The sequence below is a fragment of the Malaya genurostris genome, chromosome 3 (assembly GCF_030247185.1).
Source record: "Malaya genurostris strain Urasoe2022 chromosome 3, Malgen_1.1, whole genome shotgun sequence".
NCBI classification, from domain to species: domain Eukaryota; kingdom Metazoa; phylum Arthropoda; class Insecta; order Diptera; family Culicidae; genus Malaya; species Malaya genurostris.
The window spans coordinates 34,607,101-34,627,721 of record NC_080572.1 but is presented as its reverse complement, the minus strand read 5'-3'; the positions used below and the strand labels follow the sequence as shown (position 1 = coordinate 34,627,721).

Here is a 20,621-nt window from a genome sequence, read left to right as displayed (position 1 = left end):
TGTAGCGGACACAATATACGTAGAAATTGCATTGAATCTCTTGTAAAAGAAAAATTAGTGAAATAATTGATGCTCTCCGCAAGGCAAAAATAATTAGCCGAATTGATAACCTTGCTGTAAAAAATATGTTTCTGTCTCATGAATTTTTAGGTCAGTGTGTGCAGTTTTCTTCAGTTTTAGAAAAACAATGATATAAAATTCAAAACTTGCAAAATAGTTATGGAAGATTTATCTGCTTGAAATGAACGCAAAATTTGCTGACATGAGAACATTATCATAAAAGTTGTAAGAATACAACATTACATACGCAATGAAAACAAAAATCAATCAGATAAATTGTATTCGGTTTTCATCTCGCGAAAAAAAATATGCAGACCTGACATCACTTTTTAAAGATATTGAACACAAAGTTAATTCATTATAGTTACTCTCATAGTTATATATAACCGATTGTGGAACTTGTTTTTGCAACTCCAGCACATGGGCTTACCAATATAATACCTACAGTGCGTATCACAAAAGTCGGGCCAGCTAAGATGAATGACTATACTGTATTGTTGTTTAATTTAACTAGAAGATTACTGATAAAAAAACAAAACTTAGAGCATTTTTTCCGAAATATTAACATGTTAATGTTTCCTGTTATTTAGATGATATATGTCATTACGTTGGGTGAACCTTTTTCTATCCAACTCACTGTTACCATCGATGCCATATTGGAAAATATTCAAGCAAAACTCATTTCGAGATTTTTCAGGTTTAATCACACATTAGTTTGATCAAAATCGTCTGTAAATTTTAAAAATGTTTGAATACACGTATTTTAAACACCATTCCGATGATTCTCATTCAAAATAATAGACTGTTCTTTTTACAGTAATTGGTGCACAATCATTAAAACACGTTAATTCAAAGCCTCTTGAAAATTACGGCCGTACGAATACATGTTTCACCATAAAAATACAGTTCGTTTTCGATTTTTCAATTACAAAAACACAAAAGATCAATTCTACAATATGTAGCATTATCATTTTTCATGTGCAGATTATTTAACAAGGTCCATGTTTGCGTTACGAGCAGTTTTATTGAAAATCAAATGTGAAACTTATTCATTAGAAATTAAGTTTGCATGTTTTTGTCAACGTCATTTCATTTCTTATTTACATTACGTAGTAGTTCTTACGAGTTTCACAATTGTTTTTTCGCTGATTTTATTACTGCCTTTGTGATGGGATCGAGGCATGAGTTTTTGTATCAGTTGCACAATCGTTGTGAATAAATGTTCGTAATAACGGATGAACTTGAAGATATGTTGCAAAACACATATAAATTGCGCTTTTTCCATAACACAACAGTTATCAGAATAGTAATATAAACTAACTTGATAAATTTCACAATCAGTAGAAAAATACAGGACAGCAACTTAACATGCTACTTGGGAGGTGATCTATTCAACAGAAATTCAACTTCCCGACTAAAGTAAAAAGCAAAGCACATGTGAGTACTAACACTATTCAACGAAATTTTTGTGCGTCTGTTTTTTTTCTAATACAGAATGTATAAATATATATTGTAACCAATTCTGTTCAGAAACTGATTTCGCTTAGGTATAGTCTCTAAAGTAAATTATTAAATGTGCAGGAAAATAACATGCTACACTAAATAATATAAAACTCATCGGAAAAGCTGCCTTATTTCACAACAAGTAGAGCATTCTGATTAAAATCGATGAATCCGTTCCTAATATGTATTCATATTGAAAAAAGGAGTCAGTAGTTACGTAATAATTGACATTTTCCCCTAATTTATCGTTTCGAAAACTTTTCCAATAATTGTATCCATTCACGTGGCAAAACGGAAGACGAGTTTCGAAAAACAATTTAAACGATCGATTTGACTGCTTCCCGAAAAGTTTCTCTTTTTATCCGTTTCACCAGCAACCCTCGGGGATAATTGACTGACGCGTCTTCAATATCTGCCCCCCCTCCCGCCGAATCCCACCGGTCCGATGCAAACAAACTCTTATTCGAAGACGAACTTTTAGAAACGGTTATCAGTGTACAACCCGTTCCAGGATGAATCTTCCCGGAAGGGTCCATTCGACGATGGCTGGTGTCTATCGTTTCCGATACCAGACGGAGGTAGTGTCAATAAAATTCACGGTAGCAACGTGAACTGGAACTGTGATGCCTAAGTTACCCACTCATTATCGACATCATTTGCCGTCATCATCGCACCTTGAATTTGGTTTCCGTCTCTTCCCAGCCACGGCTATCAGGTTGTACTTAGAACTTTTTCCGACAGCTTATGGAAAAGTTTATTTGTTAAATCTGAGCCGCAAGGGAAAATTAGTGCTGACGTTCATGGAATAACTGAAAATTAAGATGGTTCACGATGATAGATAAAATTAAAGCACTGTCTTCGGTGGAAGACTGAAGATCAGTTAAGTACTGATACTTTTTCATTCACTCTCACAATATCGATTGCAAAGCGAGCGATTCTAAGTTCTAAAGTGTTAAAATACTCGGGTTCGTCGTGCTTTGTTCAAATAATTGATGAAATTGAATCTCTTTTCAAAACTTCCCTTCAAAATAACATTGAAACTTTCCCGTTTTAGCTGCATTCGAACGAAGATTTCCGCCTCTCATCAGTCTATGGCATTTCAATCGTTAAATCCAAACCAGATTACATCAACTCCAGCGCACAATCGATCCTTAAAACGAATATTCAATTCCGCGAGATACCCGTCTGTTCGAAGCTGAACAGCTAACTTCACTTCCAATTTGAATCCTATAAAGTCTCGTCGGATTGCATCAATGCCAAACCGTGTCATCCGGCACTGCAAGAGTCGACTTACTGCTATTACTCCTGTACCCGTCCAATCACTCTGTCACACTGCTTTCGGTGAGAAGGATTATCCGCAAATTGAGAATTCATATCGACGTTAATGATACTTATTACACTTGAATGGTGCTGTAAATTCAGTTCATTTCACGCCCCGTGCTTCCTTCCGGGCTAGTGGGCCTATCCGTGCCACGACCGGCACAGCCACATCCAATCCGAATCGGCAATCGAGCCAGTCCACGTCCCCCCTTTCTCCTATCCAGTTCATAAGGACGCGAAACGCGATGTAAGTTCAGCTCTGTTCAGCCTGCTGCGTCTGAATGGCAAGATGATTTATGAGCAGAAAAAGTTGAATTGAAATTTACATGATTACGCTAAGTACTATCATAAAGACGCCTTTGGCAGGTCGCAAAGCAGACAAGTAGCAAACGAAGAAAGAAGGAAAAAAAAAAGATTTCGGCAAAGAAACGAAGGCATCACGATAATGCCTGGTTTGATCCGGCGCGGTAGAATGATGCCTTCGGTGCGGTGCAGTGCCCGGATTTTGTAGGTACGTTCGGAAAAAAGGAAAAGCCGGAAAACTATGTAAGAAAGATAATAAATCCTTATTTTAGTATGATTTATTGTGAAGAAAATTGAAAGTTGCGAACACAAAGACGGTGGCAGGCTCGGATTTGCCACTACTAAATGAAGGTTGACGAAAGAAGAGAGAGACTTTCCAGATTATGCAGAGTGGCGTCGATGGTAGTTTACAACTTTTGATAAGGTGCTAGTCATCGGATGAGTTACAGCCTGCTGGGATTGAAATTTGCATGACAACGGATCACCCGATTTGATTTACTTTGTGGATTTGGCAGCAGAACACGAATTCGGTTCCCGAAAATTGAATGTTTATGTTGTGATGTTGCAGGTTTCAAAAGAAAACTGTTTGGCTTCAATGAAATTTTCTGGACTTTTCCGGGAAACTTTAAATCATGTACTTGTTTTCGGGAAGCTTTAAATCATGTACTTGTTTTTCCGAGAGTGTTAGGTTTTTATAATCCATCAACCATCGTTTTCAATCTGATCGACATCTGGAGATTGCGAGAGCAAGTCCAATATTTTCCTCTTTTCACGTCTACGCCATGCCACTCCGACGTTTTGGGTCATTGTCCTCTTGAAGTACTCAATATCCATGGTTACTCATGAGCATCTGCCTAAGAAATTTCAGGATTCCAAGATGGAAGAAATTTCAGGATTCCAAGATGGAAACGGAAGTCGGGTCCGTCCAAAATTACATCGTAATCAAAGAAGCCATCAAACCACTCATTTGAATAAAAGTTTGTGAAAATCACTTTAAGGGGCGGGTAGGGTCTAATACTTTTGTAACATCATTTATTATTATCTTTATATTGTCTTACAGTAAAAAATTTCAAGAATATTTGGTGAAATTTTCAAGCCTATTGGAACGAAGCTCTGGAAGTTATGGACCTTTATCTATGGCTATCTCATTCTGCGAAGAATCATGAGCTCGTCGCACAGGCCCAAGATTTCTAGTTCGATTGACTTCAAAACTCGACAAAACATTCTTGAAATGTTTCATTATAATAAATTATGAAAGAAAAAGTACGATTTTTTGAAAATATTAGACCCTACGGGCTCCCTGAAGTAAATAATTATTACCATTAATTTGATACACAAAAAACTTTAAACGGATTTTTCTCGAAAGCAGGTTTTGAAAGTCCGTGTCCATCGTCATTCAAAAAACTCTGCACCAATTTTTTTCAAATTTTGCACACATTTTCTACATATAAAAAACCAGACTCCAACGTTTTTCATTTCGTTGTTTGTTACTTTGGGGAGGTTTAACAGCTACAAAATGCCGGATGGTCTAGAAAAACTTCTTCTCTAACTATGCGGCGTTCATTTTTTCACTTCTGATTAGTCTGCGCTGAGATACAGTGGACACCGCAAATCATGATTTTCAAGAAGCGTACTCAAAAATACCTCTTCACCGACTTATTTCTCAATATTTTTCCACTAAAAAATTACGAAATGTTGTTCGAATCAGCAAAACGTTTGAATTTATTTTGTTGAACGATAGCTCTGAAAACAATTCGCAAAAAGTTTATGTTGAACTTATAGGTGACGCAAGTTGCTCAGCAAAAACTGCTAACGTTTTGGTAGGTCGAAGACAAAACGTTAAAACACGAAAACTTGAGGGTATTTTTTCACCTCTCAAATAACTAGGATTTAGATATTTTAATTGATAAAGATGGGTGATAATTTCACACTCGCCAGAAATTTATGGAAGCGCATGGTCGTTCAAAGCAATACTTATGATGTTAAAAAATTATAGCTCGAAAACAAAAAGTACGCTCATCGCGTTCCACAAAATATATACGAAAATGAGAAAAATCAGTATTTAGACATATTTAAAATACAATCGTGATAATACGGACCGAAAATGTAATAATGTAATATAATATAAAAAAATACTTTTTTAATTTAATTCATATTTTCAAAATTGCTACGAATAGTAGTTATTGTGGATCTTCATCAATATGTTTATTCGAGTGTTTCACTAATTTACAACACTTTTCATAGGATTTAGTATTTTTCGGAAAAACAGTTTTGCCTTTTCGAAAGACAACCAAGATCAATTATGGAAAATAAATGTATGAAAAGTACCTTTTTGTGACTGAGACTACATGTCCAGAATTAGTGGATTATGTTGATCCGCGAGGTGACATTAGCAGTCAACATAATCTGCTAATGCACTGATGAGTTGAATGCGAAACGTAAAATAATCAAAACAGTCATGTGCACTTCTGCACAAATCGGTACCCACGAGGTACCAAAACCAAAATGACTAAAATATGTTTGCGGCCATAAAGTCGTAAATTCGTTTTCGCCTGGGACGTCAGGATAGACATAGCACTTCGGTGTAAATAAGTGCGTTGTAAATAGCAATGACTTTACGTCTGCTTAGCGGATTATGTTGATCCGCGAGGTGGCATTAACAGTCAACATAATCTGCTAATGCACTGATGAGCTGAATGCGAAACGTAAAATAATCAAAACAGTCATGTGCACTTCTGCACAAATCGGTACCCACGAGGTACCAAAACCAAAATGACTATGTCCAGAAAGTTTATTGAAATCTGCGAGGGTGCTACCAACTCTGAATACGGTTTGGTGCGAAATGCCTCTATAGTAATAAACAAAGCTCGTTTTGTGGTCTAGTTTAATATAATTTTGATGTCATTGTTAAAACTGGAATTCGAACATCAAAAGTGTATTAATAGTTTGCTAAATATTGGGCATTCATTATCGAAAGGCAAAGCTACTGATTTTCAGAGTAATGATTCTATGACAAAGTAAGATATGCCAATTTTCGAATGACACTGACAGAATGAGTTGTGTTTTAATGCCAAAATCCAAAAAATACAACAATTTTCATTTCATTTCCAACTGTAACAAAAGTACCTTCAGAAACGAGAACAGCAATGGATATAATGAAAGTGATGCCTTCCCCAAAACGGAATATTAACAAAATGAGTTGACAAACAAATCAGCTCGGCTATGACCATTTGCTGTTTCCCAGCAGCTCAACAACGAATAGAAAACCATTCAATTTACCAGCGAGCTGATGCTGCACAAAATCGACGGTACCTCCTAGATACCCTTGTTTTGCACTGACGATACTTGGCAGTGATGAAAATTTAATTTTCCTCATTTCAACATTCCATCGTCATTTCGCTACCCTACCGGGTGACTGCAGTAACAAAGAAGCATGCCGAGTGGGTTTAGCGAATTCTTCAGTTCGCCGGACACCGGCACTGGTTGGCTGTTGGTGCCACGTGCAGATTCTCTTATCTCTCATCATTATCTTAATCTACGTCATCGTCGCTACCATTAAAAGCACTAGGTTCTGCTGATGGTTGCTAGTGAAGCTACCAAATAATCACAATTGTATTCTTCTGTCACAGGTTTTCGTTGTTTTTTTTCCCACTGAGCAGCGAGAAGTTTCCATCAGTTGTCTCGTGCTTTGCGTTCTGGCACTGATCACGGTAATGAAAAACACTTGGCGTGGACTTACCTATAGTTGCCGAAATCGGACTGCTGAAAGTTGCGGATATTCAACGTGTATTTGTCTCCCTTGGAGTACATCGCACGACGATCGGTGGGATCCAGCAGAAAGGAGTTCTGATACCACAGCATCTGCAAAACGAGTAAAGGAGACAGATGATTGCTTGATTAGTTCCATTAATTTGAAAGAACGTTGTCGTTGCTATTTCCTAATGCGGCATCTGGGATCATGTTAATTTTAATCGTTCAAATTTAAATCTTTGCTAATAGAATTCAACTGAAGCGAGCCTGCTTTAGAGCTTTTTGTGATGCACTGGAAATTAATTTTAATAACTATTTTGCTCTATTTCGAAAAGCGGAAACGACAAAGCGACACTTTACTCAATCCTGGGTTGGACAAATCTCATGGGAGAGCAGTGGCCAATGAAGTTCAAGAAAAAAAGCACGGACAATGTGAGCAAGAAAAAGTCTAATCCAATGGTGAGTTCAGCTGCACTGAAGTTTTAATTAATGCACAAAAGTTCGAATAGTGGGAGAAATAGCGTTGCAATGAGACATTGACCAAACCAGTGTTGTAGCAAGGTTTTGTTGGAAGCTGAAACATCCGATCCAAGTGTTGAAATCCGCAGGGATTTATGTCGTAATCGTTAGTAATTTTATCTAAAATTATTTGAAAATTTGTTTCCTACACTCCTGTAAAAGGTCCAGTTTTTCCACTATTTACTATTTTTATACTACACAAAAACTCGTCCTGTACAGCACCGGCACTAATACCGCAAAAGGATTTACTGACAATTAAATTAAATTTTAATTTGAACTTTAGTCTAGTTTATTACTCGTTTGGATTCTGCTCGCCGGTTTTTTTTCTATTTCACTTAAGTATTTTTAATCAGATGTCCTATCCTCCTACTAGCACCTACATGCTCCTTCCGGTGGCTGCATAGATGTTTTTCAGACCGAAGCGAATAAGCATTTGTTTTGGTGCAAATTCCCAGCTACCGAGATCAACTTTCAACCACACGCTTAAATCTGAGTGGTTTGTTTGGAGGAATGCACACGAAGTGCATTGTTTAAAATGAGTGAACTTCCGGAAATACTATTTCACCACCTGAACACACAAATGTGGAAACGAAAGGAACAAACATGCATCCCGATTCGGTCTCGCAGATGCCGCCGTAGCGCGTCGACGGGAAGTATTTCGCCCGTTCGCTTTTCCAATCTGAGGAAGGGGACAAAGACCAAGTTTTTAATTAATGTATGACACAGAATAACACGATGTGAGGAAGTTATTATTTGAACATTTTTCGAAAGTTTATCGTGCTCTCCATTTTATGCCGGCTCATGCGACCTACGGTGAGGGTGGTTATTATGGTGTGAGTATGAATAGTAAACCAACTTCCCACATTGCAATAACGAAATACGCAGAGTATTGAATTGAAGCAAACTAAGCGATGGTAAAACAAATCAAATTGGACAATTGTTACTTATTTAAACCACCTCTGTCACAAAAATCAAATGGAAATGTTCTTTTCTCTCGCAATCATTAGGATGCCCATACTTGCATATCAGTTCTATATGGAAAATTGGCACTGTTGCACGAAATATTGATAATACTCTATATGTGAAATCAATTAAATTTTCACTAAATAGGACTGCCATGCGGTTACTTTGCATATGAGACAGAAAATATACCATATGAGACTCCATGCATATGAGACCCATTATGTTAATTGCAATTTTCAAAAATATATTATAAGAAAATAAATATATATATTAGTGGCGGGTAGAGTCTAACACTTTTGAAAAATCATTTATTTTTCTCTTTGTATTTTCATATTGTAAAAAAAAACATTTCAAGAATATTCTGTGAAAATTATGGGCCTTTATCTTTACTAATCTCATACTGCGAAGAAGTAAAAGTTTAGCGCACCCGAATTTCTGCTTCGATTGGCTTAAAAACTTGACAAAACATTCTTAAAATGTTGCATTCTAACAGAATGCAAAAGAAAAACCAGTTTTAATCCACCTAGATGTGTAATGATGCCATATAAAATACTATTCTATTCAAAATTTTTCTCTTCGATTTTTGAAAGAAACCAAGGGATTGTTTGCCCATTAACTAGTGTAACATAAAGAATGAAATAGTGCTTTGCTCGCGTAGGTGATCCTTAAGAAAACGAAGTGGGTTCACTATTATATGTACTTCCAGCACCGGAACCCGAGAACCGGTAAAATTGAAGTCGGTTCGTACGGCCACCAACTAACATGACTTTCAAACTCTACTAGATTTTATTCAAATTTTGACGATTTTATATGATTTTGCCATCGTACTTACTCTAAACTCTCTCTCTATTTTTTTTGTATCCGAAAATACCATAAAACCATTCAAACCCAAATTCAAATCGGTTCTGCAATCTCTGAGAAAAGTGAGTAAGATACATTTTTGAGAATACGACTAGTATTCTCCGTCGTTAATCGAAAACCGGAAACCAGGATAGCCACTGACAATGGCTATCGATTTATGTAGTTTTGAGTCCAGTTTAGACATTTTTTTACGGTTTTTGTGTCGCCGGCTTAAGTGACGGTGCACAATGTTTAACACACTTTAACCTATAACTCCGGAATCGGAAGTCCGATCCGGCTGAAATACAGAAAGTCCGTATGGGACCGTGAGACCTTTCATTTTAATCAAAGTTTGTGAAAATCGGGTAAACCAACTTGAGAAAACCTAGTGAGATTATTTGACACATACCCATACACACAGATATTGGTCAGCTCGATGAGCATAGTCGAATGGCATATGACACTTGGCCCTCTGGGTCAATTTTTACTAGTCGGTTTTTCAAGTGATTGCATAACCTTTCTATATGTGAAAGGCAAAAATATGATTTTTTGAAAATGTTAGACCCTACGGGCTCCCGAGAGTAAAATATTGTTTCCTTCGATTTTATAGACAAAATTTAACGCGTTTTTCTCGAAAGTAGATTTTGTTCGTGTCCATCATCATTCTAAAACTACTGTCCCAATTTTTTTCCCCAATGGTTTCGTTTTCGTTGCTTGTTACTTTGGAGAGGTTTTTCCAGCTACAAAATGGCGGATTTTTTCAAGAAAAATCGTAGTTATGACTTTAAACCACCACCGAAAATTTCAAAAAAAAAAATCAAACAGAAACGTTGGGATCTAGAAAAACATTTATTCAATCTATGCTGCTTTGAATTGTTGACTTCAGATTAGTCTGCGCTGAGATACAGTGGATACCACAGATCATGATTTTGAAGCGTTCTCAAAAATACCTCTTCACCGACTTATTTCTCTCCACGAAAAAATTACAAAATGTTGTTCGAATGATGCTTTTTATTATGCAAAACGTATGAGTTTATTTTGTTGAACGATAGTTCAGAAAAAAAATCGTAAAAATAATTATCTTTTTAATCATTTAGACCTTAAGGATGGACTTCACTCATTAAGTTTACTCAAAACACATGGGATGGCGAAAATCTATATGTTAAAATACGAGAAAAAAGAAATTTTATAACATTCATACATTGAAATAATTTCAAATAACAACAATTTTCAAGCATCAACTTTTATCTCAGGCAGCGTCTTAGGCTGCGATCAACTTTACTACTTTTAGGATAAACCTAAGGTTTTCCAACAGCTTGGATTACAATGTTATAAGCTTACTGAGGGTTTTCAAGAACCTTAGAAAATTTTTAAAAAGCTTTAGAATATAATTTGAGTTATTCAACTTTCTCCGTTAAATAGTTAACATAGCGATTTGTGGTCGCTCTATGGTACTACCAATCAGAGATTTCGGCTTAAATACCATAGAACGACCACAAATCGCTCTGTTACACATTCACAAGAGAAACTTAGCGCTATCGAAATGACTGCATGCATGCAAAACTTAAATACAAGCTTGACTGATCCGTGTAGTTTTTTTATGTCAGATGTCCTATTAATATATGAATCATAGAGATTTGGTGTAATCACTGAGAATATTTTCTAAACTAGTGGATTTTTTAATTCTCAATGTTTCAGGCTTTTCCACGACATCTGGCTTTAACAATATTATTTCGATTTCAGCATTTCACGTACTTATTGATAATTCTTAAATAAAAAATCTTCAAACTTTGACGGCCAGGCAGCAACACTTAGCCATGTTCGTTTTCAACAAATTGCATTCAAATTTCGCATTAGAAACTTCTTTTGAGGCGCTTTTGCCAACTATCGCTTAGAAAATTATACGTGACCATTTAAAGTGTTCTAATTAGACATTAGGCAGGACGTGACATGACTACACCACCTAGGTTCGACTTCAAAAATTTCAAGTCTGATCTCAATTGAAAAACCTGTTTTAATCCACCTAGTGGTGCAATGATACCAATGATCCTTTTTGTAGTTTTTAATCACCATTTTCATTTCTTCCGAAACCGGATTCAGATGAACGGAATAGCCGAAGTTGGTTGGTTTGTCAGCAACAAATATGACCTCCAAATTGGAAAATTTTTTAACCTAGTTAAACCTATTCTTATTATCTCATGCTCTATTTAGATAAGTGTTGGTGATTGTCGAAAATTTGACAGAAGCTGCTATATTGCTATCTATTGTATACAACATTTTCAATATTTCAAAACCCTTGTGTGGAGCATTCACAGACATTTTCATAGACACAAGTTATACAAAGGTTATATGCACATAGTTAGAAAAAGCGGCAATAGTAAAATGACTCTATCGCAATTATCAACTGTCTATGTAGAATCGGATCGCGAAATGAGAATAAGCGACCGTTTGTTGCTTCAGAGAAAAGTCTTTTATATGTTCGTGTTCGTGAAATAATACTAACGATAGTGGTTATTTTTACATTTATCACGTTTTAGTTCCGGAACCGGAAGTCGGATTCGGATAAAGTGCTCTAAAATTTTTTGAAACTACAAGACCTTTCATTTAAATCTAAGTTTGTGAAAATCGGTTGGGCCGTTGCTAAGAAAAGTGAGTGTGCACTTTTTCTCTAATTTTCACATATTAGCATGTAACTCCAGAACCGGAAGTCGGATCTAAATGAAATTCAATGACAGGCTATAAGACTATAAGATCTTTTATTTGAATTTCAGTTTGTAAAAACCGGTTCAGCCATCTCTGAAAAAAGTGAGTGCATATTTTTTCCATTTGCTTTGGTACATGTCATCCTAACATATATCTCTGGAACCGGTAGTCAAATCGGGATGAAATTCAATAGCAGGCTATGGGACGATGAGACCTTTCATTTGAATCTTAGTTTGTTAAAATCGCTTCAGCCATCTCTGAGAAAAATGAGTGCATATTATTGTTACATACATACACACATATACAAACACATTGGCTCAGTTCGTCGAGCTGAGTCGAATGGTATATGACATTCGGCCCTCCGGGCTTCGGTTAAAAAGTCGGTTTTCACAGTGATTGCATAGCCTTTTTATATGAGAAAGTCCTAAAGTTTTTTTTTCGATTATTCCAAATCTAGATGTTCAATATATATTTCTGATTCATCTGACATAAATGTAAAATAAAAAAAAACACTTTTGATATTTATAAATTCTCAACTTTAATTAAGTGATTAAAATGATGGCTGGAAAATCCATATGATAAAAATTATAATTCTAACCAATTATTTCTATGGTGTTAGAATAAAGAACTGATGTTTTTTAATATGCACTTTCTACAAATCGTTTCATTCAAATTAAGAAAAACACACATTACTTCATTTTTCTGTAAGGTTATCTCAAGTAACATTTTCAATTTTAGTAGCGTGAAAGCGTTCTGAAAGTGAAACATGAAAGTCAATCGAATTTCCTCCTTTTTTGCCTTTCTCATATAGAAAGGTTATGCAATCACTGTGAAAACCGACTTTTGAACCGAGACCCGGAGGTCCGAGTGTCATATACCATTCAACTCAGTTCGTCGAGTATGCAAAATGTCTGTATGTGTGTGTATGTGCGTATGTGTGTATGTAACGGTTTTTTGCACTAACTTTTCTCGGAGATGGCTGAACCGATTTCCACAGACTTAGATTTAAATGAAAGGTCTTGAGGTCCCATAAAAAATTCCTGAATATTATTTGGATCCGACTTCCGGTTCGGGGGTTATGGGGTAAAATGTGCAAAAAAAGAAAATATATGTTCTAACTTTTTTCATAGATGGCGCGACCGATTTTCACAAACTTAGGTTCAAATGAAAGGTCCTGTAATTCCTGAATTTCGTGCGGATCCGACTTCCGGATCCGGAAATTTAGGGTAAAGTGGGTTAAAAATTGTATACCATCACTGAAAATGGGGAAAAACCTTAAAAATTTATTTAAATCGACCTCAAATGTTTTCCAATTGATTGTTTTTTTTTAGTAAACGGTCAAACCAACCGATTCCGGTTATTATTTTAGAATCGAAGAAAATTATATTGAAGAATACCACAGTATTATATATGATAGTATGATTGATATGAGAAAGGCGTCATTACACCACTAAGTGGATTAAAACAGGTTTTTTATTCTGAAATTTATTTGATGTTAATAAATGCAACGGTAGAACATCAAAATGGCGGGCATGAAATTGTCTATAATGCAAATTACATTTAACCTAACAAGTAGTAAATCCTATAGCCCACAACAAATGTGTAATAGATATATTTTAAACTACACATTGACACGGAAGTAGCTTGTGAGAAAATTATTTTATTTTCGGTGAGTTGGTCTTACTTAGTTTATAGACCATGCAAAAGGTTTTATGAAAGCTTCAAAGTGACCTAAAAACTATTATATTACTTGTAAAAAAAAGGAATTGATTATAGCTGTCATGAAACCATGAAATTTCCGAAATAGAAAAGAAATTTTAGATGACAAATGTCTTAGAATTGCCTAAAACTTCGAGATCTAAAATTTAATAAATAGAGTTTCTCAAATCGACTCTGGAACTTAGAAAAAACGAAACGAACTTTTTCGTTTGACTCTGAAACTTCGAAATCGATTTTGTTTAAATCCAAATGTCGAGATCCGGTATTATCTTGACGTTTAAGGCCATTTTAAGATATTCGACATCAAAAATACATTTACGATTTCGGATATCTCAAAATTCCCAGAGTCGAATTTTCTCGAACAAATTTTTATCGAAATGACACTAGATCTCGACGTTTCAACGGAATTTTTTTAGGTGCTTTAACTGAACACTATCTTTTTACGAAATTAGAGATGACCCTAAAATATTGGCACCCTAATGTACATAGCATGAAGTACTACAAAGTCCATTGAGTTGTTCGAACTGTTACTTATAGTTTCGAACCGTGTATATTTTTGTTGAGAACAAACCTCCAGATGATCAAATACCGAATTTATTGACAATCTATCCAGTAGTGTTTGAATAGCAGCTGATCGTATCAGACGAGTTCTAGTTTTCATCAAGCTATGGAAAAATACGAGTTTCAGCATTCAGAATAAAAGTGGTACGGATACCATCCCCCGTGTTCTCCAGACCTGGCCCCCAGCGACTATTATTTATTTCCAAACCTGATAGGATTTCTCCAGGGAAAGAAATTTTCGTCGAATGCTGAGGTCATTACAGAAACGGAAGCTTATTTTGAAGGCCTTGACAAAAGTTTGTTTTTCAATGGACATCAAAATGTTGGAGGACCGATAAGTCATGTGTATCGCTGGAGATTATACTGAAGAATGGAAAAGTTTTCACGGTAAAAAATCTTTGTTAGCCCCGGAACTTCTTATTTCATGTAGTAGTTTTTGTTTTGAACATTTGGGAAGCAGTTATTTCATCTTCTTATTAGCAGAACGGCGAAATATACTTTCGACATTTTTCCCGAATTTTGAATTTCCTGAAAAGTACCGTTAGTTTGTTTATGTTCGAGATGAGAAATATTTTTCTTTATACGAAATTGTTGGTAAGTTGACGGTTGGGTTCTATGCGAAATGTAAAAAGATTTATTGTAAACGCAATTGTCGTCTCTGTTAGGGGAAGCTACCCGAGTAAAGTGTGAGATCAAAAAGAAAACTCAATTTGATGTTGTGCTGTTCGTATATATCGATTACTTAATTTGCTATCGTTTTGGTCGTTTTAACGGTTAAAAGATCAAAATCGATAGCAAAAAAAATGCTGTGTGACATCAAACTGAAAACTAGTTTTGCTCTAAGTGAAAGCACATTGAAAACTTAATATGATGTAGATTTTCTCGAAATGACACGTCACGAACGTACGTGTCAGTGCGCTTTATAGAATGGTTAAAAATTTTGAACACTCATCACCTTGCAATTCCGGAACCGAAATCAAATCTGAATGAAATTCGTGAGTGCTGTATGGCACATAAGACCTTTCATTTAAACTTAAATTTATAAAAGTCATCACAGAGAAAAGTTAGTTCGTTTCATTTTAGAGTTTCTGACCACCATTTCCGGTGCTTCCAAATCCGGAAATTTGGGACTGATATAGCCAAAATGGATACGTTTGATTGTTAACTGACGAGGACTATTGATTGGAACTTATTACATAAACAATACACCCTGTAATTCCGGGAACGAAAGTCGAATCAAGATGAATTTCCGAAATTTCCTATGGTACCAAATGACCTTACTTTACAATCTGAAACTAGCGACTTCCGAGAAAGTTCAAAAAACGTTACATACACATTTACACATGTACACACACATACACATAGACATTCTGCATACTCGACGAACTGAGTCGAATAGTATGTATATGACACTCAACTCTTCGGACCCGGTTCAAAAGTTGGTTTTTACAGTGATTTCATAACGCTATCAATTGATATTTTCATCATATATAACAGTTCGGCTGAAAAGTTCGTATCGTTTAATAGAAACACACATTTTTTTGCCAAAATTCGTTTTTATTATTTAACATAATTGCCATCAGAGGCGATACAGCGATTATAGCGATCTTCCAACTTTTCGATACCATTTTTGTAGTACGATTTGTCCTTTGCCTCATAATAGGCCTCAGTTTCAGCGATTACCTCTTCATTGCTTCTAAATTTTTTACCAGCGAGCATTCTCTTGAGGTCTGAGAACAGGAAAAAGTCACTGGGGGCCAAATCTGGAGAATACGGTTGATGAGGAAGCAATTCGAAGCCCAAATTCGTTCAATTTCAGCATGGTTTTTCGTTGTTGTTTTTGATCGATTGTGAGCTCACGCGGCACCCATTTTGCACAAAGCTTTCTCATATCCAAATATTCGTGAATAATTTGTCCAACACGTTCCTTTGATATCTTTAGGGTGTCAGCTATGTCGATCAACTTCACTTTACGGACATTGAAAATCATTTTGTGGATTTTTTAACGTTTTCATCGGTAACAGCCTCTTTTGGACGTCCACTGCGTTAACGTCTTCGGTGCTCATATGACCAGTACGAAATTTTGCAAACCACTTACGAATTGTTGCTTCGCCCGGTGCAGAGTCTGGATAACACTCATCAAGCCATTTTTTGGTATCGGCGGCACTTTTTTTCATCAAAAAGTAGTGTTTCATCAACACACGAAATTCTTTTTTTTCCATTTTTTTCACAATAACAAAAGTAGCTTCACTCAAAATGCAATATCTCACAAACTAATAATCAGACAGCTGTCAAATTTATACACGTATCTTTTGAAGGTTGGTACTAACTGAAAATGGTATGGATTTAATTCTAGTGGAGGGGACGGGTGTAGCGTGATGGGATAGTCAATGTCTTTCACGCAGCCCGCCTGGGTTCGATTCCCAACCCCGCACATAGGGTCAGAAAGATTTTCTGGTCCGAAGAGGCGAATGACCTAAGATGTTAAAGCCTCTATAATTGAAACAAAAAAAAAAAAAAAATTCTAGTGGCGCCCTCTCATAGAAACGATACGAACTTTTCAGCCGATCTGTTAACTGTCATGGCTTAATTCTTTTGAATCGATGCGAACCAGTCCGCTTTTTTGTGTTTGGTAATTTGCACCGCTTCTAGAAAACAAATATAGTTAATTATAGCTGCTTAATCATGACAAATCTGCTTGACAGTATCGACTGCTTTTGAGCTGAATGTGAGCTTATCTACCCTTTACAGTTCATGTTTTAAAAGCTTATTCTACAGAGACGTGCAATGGAGAGGTTGAAAAACTGTTATCCAAATTTACATATGTTCAGTAAACAGATCAGAAGTTTTCCCACAAAAAGTACGAGTATTTACTATGAAACTTTTATCGTTAGCAATACCTGGAGTTCATTTCTGCAAGAAAAGATGCACCTGTGGTTTCATCGCCATAACGACTACCGTAATGATGGAGTTGGTTGTGTGTTTCTGCATTATGATCCCAAAATGAAGAGCTATGCTATTAGAAAAGTGTTTGTGGGTGTGGGTGTTCAACTAGAGCTCGGCCCAATTTATGCGCAACAAGATGAAAAGTTATTCATCGTTCAGTGATTGTGGCAGCCACAACGAACAAGTTTCTGAGAGCAGTGATAAAAGCCGAGTTCTTTCATCGTTGAACTGCGCAAATTGAGTGTTGTTTTTGAAAAAAAACTTTTCGAAGCTCTGATTTAAGAGAAATTATTGTTTCACTTAAAATTAAATTTCAGTTCAGTCAAGTTGCAATATAATACTGCACTTGCCTTGAGTGAACTGATTGAGTTCAGAAAATGTTTTGTGAAATATTGCTTTCAACAACTTTAGAACTTACCTCAGAATTTACGTCACCGTGCACTGTGCAAACCAGGTCGATGTCGAAGCCTTCACTGGCGTGCACCCAGGTTTTCTCGACTGTGATGTCCGGCGGGGCTGTAAATGGGAAAAACAAATACAATAATCATTATTTCATCTGTGCAGATGTTTGCTGGAAGCAAAACTTCCAATCGCATTCTATCCCACATTGCTCGGCACGTAGAATTGGGCCGAATTCGAATTCAAATTCGATTCTCCAGCACCTACCGTGAGAAAACGTGATTTCGGTTCTACGTAAATCAAATACAAAAAAACGGCATCGTCGAGCTGTTGGAAGACGTCACAGTAAGGGAATTTGTTTGAGAGCAGTTAAGCTTAATCTCCTGGAGGAGTAGTTCACGGATAGAAGCACAAACTGAAACGATAACGAGCGCCTGCAACGAGACAAGCAGAATCCACAGGGGGGACAAACGAAACCGAAGTTACTACCGGAAACTGTTTCTAAACAAAGCCCGACGCAAAAGGAAATTTGATTGCAGCGCCACTTCGGAACCTCCACATGCTGATGTTATTCCTTAACCGGATTGTTTCTCTCGGAAGGGGGTTTTCTTTGTTTCTATTGCTGGCAAAAGAATGTCTGTTTGTTCGATAAGCTTATGGTGAATAGGAAAAGTATGGATAGATAAAAAACAAAATGCTAATTCAATTCAAAATGCTTTGCTTTGCGACTTGAAAACGAATCAATTTAAGAATCTGAATGAGCACATGTTTGTTGTCACTGTTTTGCAATGAAAAGAATAGTGTTTCGTTTGTAGATTACAGTATCACGTAAAAGATTCGGCGATTCTAAGTTTGAGTTAAGAAAAGTAAAACCTAAAGAAGTATATTGCAAAGATAAGAATGGTATCTGCTGTACATGTATGGGTATTCTGGCCTATGGAACAGCAGCTCTGTCGTTTCAAATGCTGGCTACGTAGATTATTGAGCGGTAAGAATGCTTTTAAATGAGATTTTGATTTTACCACATGTTAGCTTTAGGGGATTTAAGATTTCCAAATTGTGCTGCTAAACATCCAAATTTGTCAAAGTTTTCTGTGTTGCAATCCAAAATGTATAAAAAGAATAATCGAATTTTAACCCTTAATTGCATGATTTCGATAGTTTAAGTAGTCCAGAACACGAGAAAATACTAAAAAAAATCCTACAACAAAACTACATCATCGAGAGTGAAAAAACAGTCTGTCCCATATACGGGACATTGTGCATTAAATCAGCTGTGTATGAAATTCTCGTTTTGTGCCAGGTAGATGCCGCTGACTTCTCTCGATATGAAGGGAATTCTATGAATTTTTTTATGAATTGAGAATGCGTCCCACATATGAAACATCATGCAAGCAGTGAAAAATATACATTACAACGCTTTGTAGAATTTTTTGAAATATGTGTCCCATATTCGAGACTCAATGCAATTAAGGGTTAAACACAATTAAAACATGGAATACAAAACCTAAGTTACAATTAGGTTGAAGCCGGTTCAAAATAAACGATATAAAAAAACCTTGGGAAAAGTAATCAGATTGTAATCCTAGAATGCTTTCCTGTCTGTTCATAAACGTAAATGTTCTCATGGGGTACATTGGTACCCAAGAATTAAAATCTCTCTTAAATTACAAAATGCCAATGTGTTTACAAATGAAAGGTACACTTTCATTCCAATATCTTTAGAAAAGAAGATTCTATAAAAATATTTAACTATAAAATATTCATGTTATTGTAAAACAAAACCCTGAATTACTCCAAAAATCCCTTTTTACCAACATTGGCTTGGGTAAAAATGTAGCTCAGAGAGCCTTCTAGAGCTAAACGTCTGCTGCTCAGCCAACTTTGATCAGATTTTCTCCTACTACTCCTCTTAAATATTTCAAACTGTTTTCATGACTTTCTCTAACAGAGACGATAATATTGAGAAAATAAGTTGGTGTACCAACTTAATTCACTAAGTTGCGATACTGCCTCAAAGAAATCGGAGTTGCCGATTCATAGACGGTCAAATATTTGTTTGCTTAAATTTATCCTTTTAACATTTAACATTCCTTATAAACTAGGCAGACCACTCGCCGAGTTTTCAAGACTCCGTACGGTTTACCTACAATGGTTGAAATTATACTATTTAAAAGTAAATAGTTATTTAAAATCGAAAATACCTTTGACATTTTAAAGCAAAAGCAGTGTGCCTTCAAACTTATATTATGAAAAAATAAAAAAAATCCTTCCAAGCTTGACCAATGAACTTAAATGCAACTTCACCTCAGTTTATCGAAACTCTCTCGTCACTATTACCGTTATATTTCCGGAACCGGAAGTGACAGTCATTTAATCTACGAGCTTTTTCAATAAACTTATAGTAGCTTTAAAACGGAGCTAATTTTGTCGAAATTGGTTTAACAACCTTCAAAAAAATTAAACAAAAAGAAAAAAAAACTGTTTCAACCTAGTGGTGTAATGATGCCTTTCTGATATTACACATATTCTCATATGTAATAATGTAGTATTCTTCAAAATAATTATTTTGGATTCTTGAGAGCAAACAACATTTTTCCATTATCTCCCACGGATGGCTGCTCCAGTCGATGACCAACATGAGGTCACCCGCCGGGTCTTTGTATCCTGGATATGTTTCTCGCGGACCCACAGGAACAAATGGATATGGCCACCATCGAAGTACCCACGTCATCTGGACAATCCCCATGTATGATCCAACTGATCAGCCACTGCCGATCACCAACTGAAGGCTGGATCCCCCATATTTGCGGTGAACAGCATACGACAATGTGAACCAAATACAACAACGTTATAATTCAAGAAATTATCCAAGTCTTAAGCACAGTACAGATATGCCCTCGCACAGTAGATATATGCCTTTGATCAAATCGGTCACGCCATCTCTAAGAAAATTGAGGAAGCAATTTGAAATAGGAATTTTCTTACTAAGTACCCTGTAATTCTAGAACCGGAAGTAAATACCAAAAAAATAT

At 36.1% G+C, this 20,621-nt stretch overlaps 1 protein-coding gene across 1 annotated transcript in view; it reads right to left on the bottom strand.

Annotated features, from left to right (window-relative positions):
- Positions 1-20,621, bottom strand: part of LOC131437458 (limbic system-associated membrane protein) — a 294,699-nt gene that overhangs the window by 52,795 nt on the left and 221,283 nt on the right. The window contains exons 7-8 of the mRNA XM_058606826.1: positions 17,606-17,703; positions 6,926-7,047 (exon numbers count right to left, since the gene is read on the bottom strand). Coding sequence (XP_058462809.1) covers positions 6,926-7,047; positions 17,606-17,703 — 220 coding nt within the window. The remainder of the gene's footprint in view (positions 1-6,925; positions 7,048-17,605; positions 17,704-20,621) is intronic.